The sequence below is a fragment of the Aythya marila genome (genome assembly GCF_965140915.1).
Source record: "Aythya marila genome assembly, chromosome: 29".
NCBI classification, from domain to species: domain Eukaryota; kingdom Metazoa; phylum Chordata; class Aves; order Anseriformes; family Anatidae; genus Aythya; species Aythya marila.
In genome coordinates this window covers 1100514-1112477 of record NC_139070.1, presented here as the reverse complement: position 1 = coordinate 1112477, position 11964 = coordinate 1100514, and the positions used below count along the sequence as shown (strand labels likewise).

Genomic DNA, 11964 nt, shown 5'->3' with positions numbered 1-11964 from the left:
TCTATCCACTTCTCTTGCCTCAGTCTCTGCAGCAAACAAGGTAAGCATGGTTTCCACTTAGTCTTTCTACTACCATTACTTTTTATTTTTACAATGCTTTTGTCATGGAGATGATTCCTGCATTTGTGATCACAGACTTATGCCCTTTGTTTCATGCTGAAAATCAATCTGTCCAGAGAGAACATCAGGAGTCACTGCATTAGGAGAGGAAGTAAATCTTCAAACTAGAAAAATACAAATACTTGAAGTGTCTTAGGAAGCCTGAATTAACAAATAAGGCAATGAGATTTTTCTCCTATTCATACTGACTTCTTTTTCCCTGGTTCTTATACCTTGAGAGTGCTTCCTCAGCAGTACAAAATGCTGGAGACAAATCACTGAGTAACTCCAGTCTGGCACTAGTAATTTCTCCAGAACAGAATTTCTGTTTCACATCAGATTTTTTACAAAGCTGGTCATGATAAGATTAAAGCTTAAACATAAAATAAGGGCAGTTGATACAAGAAAGAGTTTCATTTGTTATATATGTACATTCACTCTTAACTTCTGCTGATTCAGAAATGCATCCAACACTTAGAAATCTTGGTTCACCTCCTCATAGTGCAGCTCTAAGGCTTGTCCATTTCCCTTAAACCTGCTTTCTACTGTGCACTGCAGACTCACAGCCATCACAAGAAGGATGTCTTGCTCCATGGAGTCCTACAGACCGTACGGGGTGACCTGCCCTCAGCCAATTGCCGAGAGCTACAACGAGCCCTGCGTGCAGCAGTGTCCCCCCTCCAGAGCTGTGATCATCCCCCCGCCGGCGGTGGTGACAGTCCCGGGCCCTGTGCTCAGCTCTTTTCCTCAGGAGAGCATTGTGGGATCCTCGGGCCCAACCACTCTGGGAGGCTCCTTCAGCTCCCGAAGCAACCTGGGCTATGGGGGCTCCCTGGGCTATGGGGGCCCCTTTGGTTTTGGAGGGTCACAAGGCTTTGGGGGCTCCTTTGGCCTGGGGGGGTTCCAGGGCTACGGGGGCTCTCTGGGCTTGGGGGGCTATGGCAGCTCCCAGGGCTATAGGGGCTCCTTTGGCCTGGGGGGCTACGGCGGGTCCCAGGGCTATGGGAGCTCCTTTGGCCTGGGGGGCTACGGCGGGTCCCAGGGCTATGGGGGCAACTTTGGCCTGGGGGGCTACGGCGGGTCCCAGGGCTATGGGAGCTGCCTAGGTTATGGGGATGACTTGAGCTACGGGGGCTCCCTGGGCTACGGGGGCCTGTATGGCTCTAGTGGCTTTGGCAATTTTGGCAGGTCCTACAGCTCTGGCCTGTCCTCCTGTGGCATGGGCTATTGCCTCCCTGGTACCAGGTGGAGAAGGTCCCGCCGCGGTAGCTGTGGGTCTTTCTAAGGCCACCACAGCCATGCCCAGAGCCAGCGACAGCCCTGAAGCAAGGACCCTGGCATGGGGACACAGAGCAAGAGCCCTAGGGACCAGCAGCACCCATCATCTGCCGGGGCACGAGGACTGGAGGTGGCTGTGTGCCCAGTGTCCCACTGCCCTGTGCCACAGTGTGCCCTGGCTGCCTCCTCAGCGTCCCCTGCAGCCTCCTGCCACCTCGACTGGCCCTGGGGCCCTGAGCAGGGCACCAGTACCCACGACGCAGTACTTGCATCATGCCTTTCCTCTTGGATCACCTTGAGTTTCTGTATTTGCCTGCTATGCTTCCCTGTCACAATAAAGTCCCGTGGTGTTGCATGTGAGACTCCTTGGTTTTCATTTGTCCCTCAGACTCCTCTGGGAGCAAAATTAACTCCCTAGTGTGCTGAGTTAACTTATCAGAAAATCTGCCCTGCTCCATGTCTTTTCAAATTGTAGAATGAAATTTTAATTGAGATCCTTAAGGCGTCAGCATTGTGTTAATGAATATTTGTTTAGCAATTCAGAAGTCATTATCTTCCCCAAGGTTTAGAACAGGAGGGGTAATTGTTATTGCTCTGAGGATTTCTGGTGACACCTCAAAGGTCCCCTAATCACTACATAATTTAGTAACCAATTACCCCTTAATTTCAGTATTCCTAAACAAACAAGCAAACAAAGGAAGAATCATACATAATTTTCTTATCTAATTTGTTAATTTTTAATGTTTTTGCTGTTATTTACTGCCATTTTTCTTAATGTTAATTCTCCATAGAGTTAAAAAATGAGTCAGGAAAATAATAGAGGAGGTTGCTGGGATTTTACGAGCTCTAAGGAACTGGAACAGCAAGAGATGAAAGGACATTGCCTGTAAGACAGGATTAGATTTCCCCACCTGTTTTACCCACTGTTTGTTAGCCAGGAATGAATATTTAATATTGTTCTGAAAGAAGTGTGGCTAAGGAAAAACACCTTATCAGAAAACAGGTATTACTCACGGTTTACATGTGTCTTTAATTATCTCCTCACTAATTGTTATGGTATGATTTAAATGAAGATCTGCCTGGTACTGACAACTTATAAACTGACAAATTTATCCAAAAAAAAGAGCTCAAAAGAAAAGAAGAAAGGAAAAACATCAGAGGATATGTTTATGATGCACCATAAGTTTAATGAGCAAGAAGTAGAATAACTAAAAAATAAAATAAAATATACAGCACAGGAAAGCAATAGGTTTCAATTTGGATAAAACTAATCATACATTTCAAGGCAATGCTTTACGGCTGGACACCCAATGCCAATATGCAGCAATCAAAGTTACATTTTTCACCTCATTGATAACAGAGAAAGGCATTAAATCAGAAATGCCAAGCTCCTGCAGTCCCATTAGCTCAGGGAAAAGCTGAGGGTGGTCAGCTAGTGTAAGGCCATGGTCATGAACTCTGTCCTGTGTCTGGATCGTGCTTTTAAGCTTCTGGTTCCTTTTCTCTGTGGTTTTTCCTTGGGGCTTTAGCACGGCCCACAGCTCCCACGGCGGTTGTAGCGACGGTAGGACCTCCCATAAAGGCCACCCAGGCCTGAATAGCCAAGGCCCCCAAGTCCCAAGGAGCTTCCAGAGGAGATGGGGACCCCCCCAGCACTGAGAGCATCCCCCACAGCTGCAGACGCCGAGGATCCCACAGTGGTGTTCTGGGGGAAGGAGCTGAGGATGGGGCCGGGCAGGGTCACCACCACGGGAGAGGGCTGGATCACATAAGTTGAGTCCTGGCACTGCCGCACACAGGGCTCGTTGCAGCTGTTGGCAAGCGGGGTTGGGCCACAGGGATTGGAAGGACAGAGGTCATAGCAGGACATGGCTGTGGGATGGAGGTAAATCTGAAACATAGAGAAGACAGTAAGTACAGGAAAAAATTGTAATTATAGTTATGTAACTGAGCTGCTGAGATGCTGGAGAGTACCAAAAGCTAACTAGAGACTGTGGGGAGAAAATAATGATGTGTCAGTCTTGGATCGAAAGGGGATTTCAGTGAAACCCAGACTAGTCTCCATTACAGAGGACAGCTCAAGGGGCAGTTCTGCCTGATCCTGAGCAGTCCCTGGTAGCTCATTTCTCACAATACTCCCTAGGTTGTATGGAACCTGCAGTAGGTAGGAAGTAAGGGTCAGTATTTGTGATGTCCTGACCATACAGTTATGAGAAACTTTGTACCATGTTGTGATTTGTTCCACAATAGAGAGAAGAAGATAAAATTCCTCAGCAGGGATAAGTGAGGAGCATAACCTGATAATGTGGCAGTATCCTCTCCGCATATAAGCTTGCCTCTTAAACAGCAAAACAACAAATATTTTGCCTAACACCTACTCTTCCCCTGTCCTTTGTGCTTATTTCCTCATATATCAGTCTTGAAGAGAAAGCAACTTTCAGCCTGTTTATTAAAGGAAGAAATGGAAGCTGACATTGTCCCATATTATTTGATAAGAAAAAATAGATGGGAGCTGTGCTGATATTTCAGTTACAGGCTACTGAGGTGCTGCTATGTAGATCTAGTGCCAAAGTATACAGAGCATTTTAGAAGGAGACAATTCAAATGTTTTTGATCCCAAAGTACTTAGGCATGGAGAAGGATTATTTTTCCTGGTATCCTGGTGCAAGAAAGGATATACTTTCAATATTGCTCAGCACGCTTTTGAAAAATTCAAGTCCACATACCTCTCTACCTTCAGATAAAGCTCCAAGAGCCAAAAATCTTTGTGCAGGTTCTCCACACCCAATTCTAGTTGCTAAGCAATTCACATGCAGTGATTTCAGCATCTTGGGACTGAATGCTCCAGTGACCCAACTGAAAAATGAGTGATGTCCTGTGCCCAGCAATTGCCACCCTTCAAAGACCAGCTGCCTCCCTGCATGGGAAGAGCTACTTGCAGGTCTCCCACACACACTGATGAAGAGCATAAACCTTAGACTGGTATAAAACAGGCCAGTGTAAAAATAAAAAATCATTCAGGACATAGAAAGATTCAGACTTACCCTTTCACCAAGGAGAATAAAATAGATGTGGATGGCAGCAACTTGCACTGTGCTGGCTTTTATACTCTGTCCCTGAGTGCCTGAGGACTTTTGCTAAAGACTTCTTCTATGCAAAATATTCCCAGCTGATAATTTATTTTTCCTTGCTGTTGCCTTGTTTTAATTTCCTCATCATAACATATGCATTCCACTATAGAAGTTTCTTTTATCTTAAACATCTTATGAGCCCTGTTAATTCCTGGTCAGATCAACTGATTCATCTCAGCTACTAAGGAAATGATTTTGCATCCTAAGGACAATATACGCCGTGCACATCATTTGACAGAGATGAATAAATATATTAGGAAAGATGCATATGATAAAAACTCCCCCGTGACTTCCCCCTTGCACTTTACAAAGACCATAAGTTGCTCACACCTCTGGCTCTGACTTAGAACCGGAGCAATTTCCTCTTAAGCAGCCGTGCAGCTGCACACACTCAGATAACCATGTTGCTACAGAAAACCCTTAGCAGAGTTGATTCCACTTTAGCACCCTCAAAAGTACTTCCAGGGAATTATTATTTAAGGGAAAATATTATTTTACTTCCTTGACTCAGGAGACAGGATGAAAGAGTGTCGGCAGTTTTATCTATTCATTTAACATAAGCTAGTGCATTTCCGTGAAGGAATTTGAGATCCAGGTCTTCAATCTGGAGACTGAGCATCAACATCCTTAATCTAAGGAGTCTGCAGTTTTAACTTTATTCCTACATCAAACTCTAGGAAAAACAGCTCAGGTCAAATTGAGGATGCATGTGAATTTTTGGCTAGTCAGAGACACCGACACTCAAAGTTTTGAGCAGGCTTACCTATGGGGTCATTAAAGTCACAGGTTTTACATGTGCAGCTACATAAATCTTTTCCTCTACCGTGTCTTCCAATATTATACAAAATTATACTCCAAATTAATGGTAGCTACCTACAGAAGTGTATATTTTTTTTTTTTCCTTTCTTGAAAGCGAATAACTTTGTTTTCATTTTGCATGGTCTTAAAGAATGTTGCAACGTGCAACATTTCAATTTCTTTTTCAAAGACAATTTCTAGATTAAGAAGTAATTGTATACAATGCATAAACAGACTTTAGGGCAGAGATCAACACTCCAATCTCCTACTCCTAATGTTTAAATCACTTAGAGACATGTAAATTATATCTTAAGTGTTAGTATCTTCATGAAGATCTCCTGGGAAATAAATGCTGATTGCACAGTTTTCAAGAACAAAGGTCTTCAGAGTTCACAAAAAAATTTCATCAATGGCTCAGACATGCAAATATTGACTTAACAGAAGATTTGAAGGTGTGTGACATTATTTGAACATAGTTGGTGTTCAAAATGTGACCAGGATTACTGATAAAGCTCCCAAACTGCATCACATTATATGGCTTCAGAAGCTGGAGTCATTCAATTTTTTCCTCAAAATTTAATCTGTTTGCATAAAATCACATGCTTCAAAAATCTCATTCCAATCATCAGTCACTGGATGTCCTTAGGTATGAGATGACATTACCCATATTGCCCCAAACAGTGACACTACTGTCTGAAGCTCTTCTGTCCCTTGAGATTTATTATTTATTCTCCAATACCCTTACCAATACACACATAAAAACAAACCACTGTGGTATCAGAATGTTAAAATACATATTCCTTTGTAGAAATAGCTATTTCTTGACCATGATAGAAGCATGTATTAAAAATAAATAAATAAATAATAATAATAAAGCTTATCAAAAGGTATGGTGATGATAAGAGAGTCACAATTTCTCTCCCGAAGGTGTTCATGTGTCAAATTAGCTCCACTGATTCAATCTCATCATCCCAGGAACTTTGGGATATTGCTTATTGGAATATTACAAAGAGTAGCAAACCTAAATCTCGCAGTCACTTATCAGGGATGAAATTGCACACTCAAGTCTTAAATTAAAAGTTCTTGCTGTGACATTGCTCCCATGAACCAGTGTGACCAAAATGTTGAAGAGCAGACAAAATTCCTAACCAAATTGAATTTTGACTCATCCACATCTTGGGAAGGTGGAGTTTGTATTATGGAGCCAGACAGATTTAAAGGATGCAAACCATAAAGATGAAAGAGACATCATGGATCATGGTTTTCATCTAACACCAGGATAAGTCCAGGCAATAAACATAAACAGTAAACAAAACAATTTTACTAGTTGGAACACAGCCATATGCAAAAAGAGAAGAATTAAAAAAATAAATAAAAATGCAAGACCTAGTTAGTAAGTGTGCAAGAATGTCTTGGGTCCTCCAGGGAGCCTGAGAAAGCTATAAAAGCTCTCATCTTTCAGAACCTTTCTGTCTTCTCTAATCCCTGCAGGCACAGCAGACACTATAATTTTGGTTTCAGTTTCATAAAGTTTGGCATTGAAATATGCCTTTACAGACAGCAAGACCAAAGAGAGTGTCCCACTTCCATCCATGGGACCAAATTCTTCAATCTGTTCAGAGATTAACAGATGGAAATTTATCAGTCTAGAAAGAAGATAATGACTTTTTTTTGTTTGTTTGTTTGTTTCAGAGCATGTATACAGTATCATGTGCTATTTTTTATGCTGCTGTTGTAGTCTGGTACTGTGTTATTGCACACCTGCTGCCCAATTACATAAGCCCCAATCTAACATGGGGTGACGTTTCCAAAGCCAACAGAGTAGTAATTTGAAAAGCAGCTTGTCTTGTCTAGAAAATTTATCCAGAACACAATAATCTAGCTCATATTCTGCAGCACTGAATAAAACTTTCACTTTTAGGATGATGCAACATTTGCTGCTACAGTAATTTTATTACAAAAAAAGGCAGTCTGTGATATGAATTAAGGGAGGGAATCATGCTTTAGGTTTTTGTTTGTTTGTTTGTTTGTTTGTGTTAAATAAATAAGCAACATACCAGACCTTTCTCCTTTCTGAATACACAAAGGAAATATCCCAACTTCAGCAAGACTTTATAAGCACAGAGGTTACATCTGCAGAGGGGTTTAATGCAGTCAATTAGATTAAAACTTAACAGAGAGTTGCAGAAGGAGATTACAACAGTAATAAAATGTATTTTTTTAGGGAGCAAAGATGCTGTCTTTCCACCTGGATATGTTAGAGATACTTGAACTCTAGTGCCTTAGCCATGACTCTCCAGTCACATTGCTACTGTGCAATTGTAACTCCTTTGTTGTGCTAGATAGGCAGATTGAACTCCGTAAGAGAAAGTTATTTTGCTGCAACTGTAAATGAAGAATGATTTCTTTGGAATGAATCCCCTTTAATCAAGTAATAGCTTCAGTTGAGATAGCAAAAAATCATATTATATATTAAATTCGGACTAGCCTTCTGCTGTATTGTATTATCAAACTGCTAACTTTCTATTCTCTTCTGTTGTTAATTAAGAAAACTTACTCCTTGAAATTATGGATTCTTTCATCGAACTGATGTACCTCCTTTAATTTAGCTTCAGTAATGACTGTAGTCAATATAACTTTGTCAACATCTTTCTCTGGCCTTAATTATAGTTCAGCATCAGTCTGTACAAAGATTCCAAGTAAGAAATTTCACAGATAGCAGGCTGTGAGCTGTGTGGGGAGACAGAACACTGAATCACCCAGAGCTTTCACATAGAACTTTTCAAGCCTATTTCCCTCAGGGACCAAAGCTCCCAGTCTCTAAAGACCTCCTTTATTACAACACAGACAACCATGCTAGGACAAAGCAATGCCATATAAAGTTCAGATCTGCTAGGCACAATAGATAGATCTAAGTATATAAAGACACAGTGAGAAAGGGATAGAACTCAAAATCTTTTAATTTCTCTCTCACAAATACATGTCCCAAGCCAGCAAACTTCAATGGCTAATTCCTTTGCAAAAACATCATATAGCCTTCTCTTCCTCAACTCCACCACTTGCTGGAGTCTGCTCACAGTTGCCAAGAGTTCTGCTGCACCCATCAAGGTGCACTCAAGGGGTTGCAGCAGCTTGCCACCTCTCTCCTTCCACCTTCACCCTTAGCAAGCTCAGGTGCTCTCAAGACAAGCATAAGCACTCCTTTCTTTTAAAGGGTTCCTCTTAAGTATCACAGATAGGTTAAAAAAGTTGCAATCTCCTTCCAGTTTGTAGATCAAACTGTGAACAGATGAGTGGAGGTAACACTTCAGCACCCCCCATAATTTCTAGTGTTCCTCATATTCCTCCAGATTTTCCTCCAGTATCTCTACCCCTCTGCCCTCTTCTTGCTTACGTCTACAGAAGGATGAGGAGAAATATGATTTCCATCAGTGAACTTTTCCCTGAATTTAGGCTATTTCTCATTGAAGGGGACCTCATCCTCTTTCTCAGGTGAGCTTATTCCTCCATTCTCATCCCTCTTCGAAGAAATCTATGTCAAATGAACAATTTTTCATAGAAAATTGATATCAAAACAGTTAAAGGGCCCATTTCAATCTCCATAGTGCAATAGGTAAAGGGTGTTTAAAGAAAGTAAGCAGAAACAGCTTGCTTACTTTAAGATTACCTCCTTATGCTACAACAGAAGGCATAACCATTGCAGGGGAACCTCATCTGTTTCTAGCCTTTGACAAATTTTCTTCAGCAAAATTTACCATATATAGAAAAAAAAGGAAAAGTTGTCCACAACTGAAATCTGTCTCATTCCCATTTAGCAATTGGTTTGAAGATATTTGCACAATAGTTTCTGGCATGGATGACGTGCAAACAGACCTGTTTCACCCCAGACATGCTGGAAAATGGGCTGAGAGTAGAAAGAAACACAGGCAGACTCAGAATATGATGCAGCACAAATTTAATGAGGCTGAGGAATGGAAGGAAGCAATGTAAAGTGTAAGGAATACATTTCCAAGGTCCAGTAAGGACAGTACCCACTCATCTCTCTCACAGTGACACACTCAGCAAAATTATATCTTCCTTCTTTGTAACTTAAATGGACTGTACTAATTCAGTCATGCATAACAACTTCTAATAATTACATATTTTACCTAGTCATTATCAAATACAAAAAAAAAGCATAAGACAACAAGACATCTGATCAGAAATATAAAGTAAAGCATAACAAAAGACAAGCAAAGGCCTGATTTTAGGAGATGCCAAGCTCCCACAGCTCCATGCACTTCAGGTGGAGTTGTGGGTGCCTAACATCACATCTGAAAACCATGGCCATGAGCTCTCTCCTGCATCAGGTTGTGCTTCAGCGTTTCTGGTCATTTCTTCATACTTGCTCTTCATGCTTTAACAAGGCCCACAGAAGCCACTGCGGTAGGTGTTGTAGCGACGGTAGGGCCGGCTGTACCCACTGCCCAGGCCTGCATAGCCAAAGCTCCCAAATCCCAAGGAGCTGCCAGAGGAGATGGGAACCCCCCCGGCACTGAGAGCGCTCCCCACAGCTGCAGATGCCGAGGATCCCACAGCGGTGTTCTGGGGGAAGGAGCTGAGGATGGGGCCAGGCAGGGTAACCACCACAGGAGAGGGCTGGATCACCACTGTTGAGTCCTGGCACTGCCGCACACAGGGCTCGTTGCAGCTGTTGGCAAGCGGGGTTGGGCCACAGGGGGTGGGGGGACACAGATCATAGCAGGACATTGCTCTGGGGTGGAGGTAAATCTGAAAAAGAAGGAAATAAATGCCATACAAGAATTGGATTAAACTTCTCTTTAGTATAGCAAACTAACAAGAGATTGCATGGGGAGCAAGATTAAATTTTTGCTCCAGAGTACTTTGAAAAAAGGGTTGAGTTTGCATTTTCTTTAAGGAGACTGCTAAGGAAGGTAGCACTAATGCGTTTTGCTCAGTAACTTACCCTGAAGCCTCCGTGGTTAGTAAACTCACCAAGGAACCGGGGCATGTAGCGGTGCTGAAAACCTCGTCGCTCACACTGCAGAGAGTGCCCTAACCACATGGCCATAGTGCTACCCTGGAAAAAGGGAACTTTGAACACTTCCCCTTGCAGAGGCTGCACACAGGAAAGCTATTAGGGCTCAGTGTGCCCTAGAGAAATGGAGACTGATTCTGTAGCCTTCAGAGGAAGGTGCGCAGCTGGAATGGGTAAGACCTGGCCTGATATTCCTGATCCAAGGCTGGCATATTTGCTCAACAGCCAAGAATGACAAGCATCCTACCAAAAGATAATACAGGAAATAATCTTCCCCATATCTTTGTATCGCTTTCTTTCATGCAAGTCCCATCTTGGAGGTCCCTTCTCCCAATTTTAAGAAACTGGAAAATAGAAACTGAAGTACTCAACATTTGTTTGACAAGAAATGGAAAGCAGGCAGCTGAATTCGGGAACACTTCCACTTTTTGTCTTGCTATTAACATTAAAATCAGTAGCAGAAGCTACCATGGAAATCTCTCCAGTTGTTTGGAGCATGGGGAGACAGTTGGTTAAAGGTCACTCCTTGCATTCAGAAGAACTATGAGTTGGGATTCAAAGACAGACATGGACTGAGGCTTTCTGCATGATAAGCTGGTGACCCAGAACTGCAAAGAATAAAATGCCAGTATTGGCCCCCTATTTCTCTGAATGTCTGGTCTTTGATAAATATTCCACAGACCAGCACGCTACTCTGAACAGACCTAAGAAGTGACTGCAGATTTTTTTATGTTCAGTTGCCATATCAAATAACTCGTTTGGATCCTGAAGTTGAATACATGAACCTTACTGTCTAACTAACGTGTCTAACTCCCCCATTCCATGATTTTTATAACTGGCCACCAACAGAAAATATTCTCTTTTAAATGAAAAGCCCTCCCAACTTCCTCCCTCAGAAGAAAAAAAAAATAAAATAAATAATTTTAAAAAACTGAATCTACTACAATATTAGAGAGGAAAAGCTACAAAATCATCAAGGCAACAGTTCAACATATAGAAAAAGAACTAAAGAGTTCAGACTTACCCTATACACGAAGGCAAGGAAGGCAAGAGAAATGGATGGAAGAACCTTGAGTTGCTCAGGTTTTTATACTGCACTCCAAGTTGCCTGACAACTTGGGACATTCTTTGTGCATGAAGTTATTTATGAGACACTACTGATTACATGTTTTTTTGCCTCAGTATTTGTGCTTATTACTGCCTCACTTCCTTATCTTGTGGCATGCATATCTGACCACAAGTTTCTTTCATCTTAAAATATTCTGGGCCAAGTTAATTTCTGGTAACATTAGAATAATTAATTCAGAAAAAATTATTCTGCCTTCAAAACTCTTTTGGATCTGCCTGGTGTCATTAAAGGAGACTAAGCTGAATTTACATAATACAGTCCCTTCTACAAGCCCTCCTCTGCAAGGTAAATATTGTTGCAAATTATGAAGAATTTCAGCTTTTAATGAGTTGGAAGCAAATCCATGAGCAGCTGTAGTTTGGGGAATTCAGGTGCTCTCAAGGAGAAGAAGAGAGAGACTGAGTTTTTCAGAAAATGGCTGGGAATTCACATACAATTTACACCCAACTCAGGCCTCAAAATGAGAGAAAAAAAATATTGAGAAAGAAGAA

General features: G+C 41.9%; 2 protein-coding genes across 2 annotated transcripts; one reads left to right on the top strand and one right to left on the bottom strand.

Annotated features, from left to right (window-relative positions):
• Positions 1 to 679: 679 nt before the first annotated feature.
• LOC309888487 (uncharacterized protein) lies at positions 680 to 1384 on the top strand (the record flags this gene model as incomplete). The annotated part of the gene is made up of 1 exon (XM_082780810.1): positions 680 to 1384. The coding sequence occupies one exon, from the start codon at positions 680 to 682 to the stop codon at positions 1382 to 1384; it is 705 nt and encodes a 234-aa protein (XP_082636936.1).
• Positions 1385 to 2902: 1518 nt separating this feature from the next.
• LOC309888591 (feather beta keratin-like) lies at positions 2903 to 3247 on the bottom strand (the record flags this gene model as incomplete). Its single annotated transcript, XM_082781008.1, has 1 exon — positions 2903 to 3247. One exon carries the CDS (start codon positions 3245 to 3247, stop codon positions 2903 to 2905), a length of 345 nt encoding a protein of 114 aa, XP_082637134.1.
• Between the last annotated feature and the right edge of the window lie 8717 nt (positions 3248 to 11964).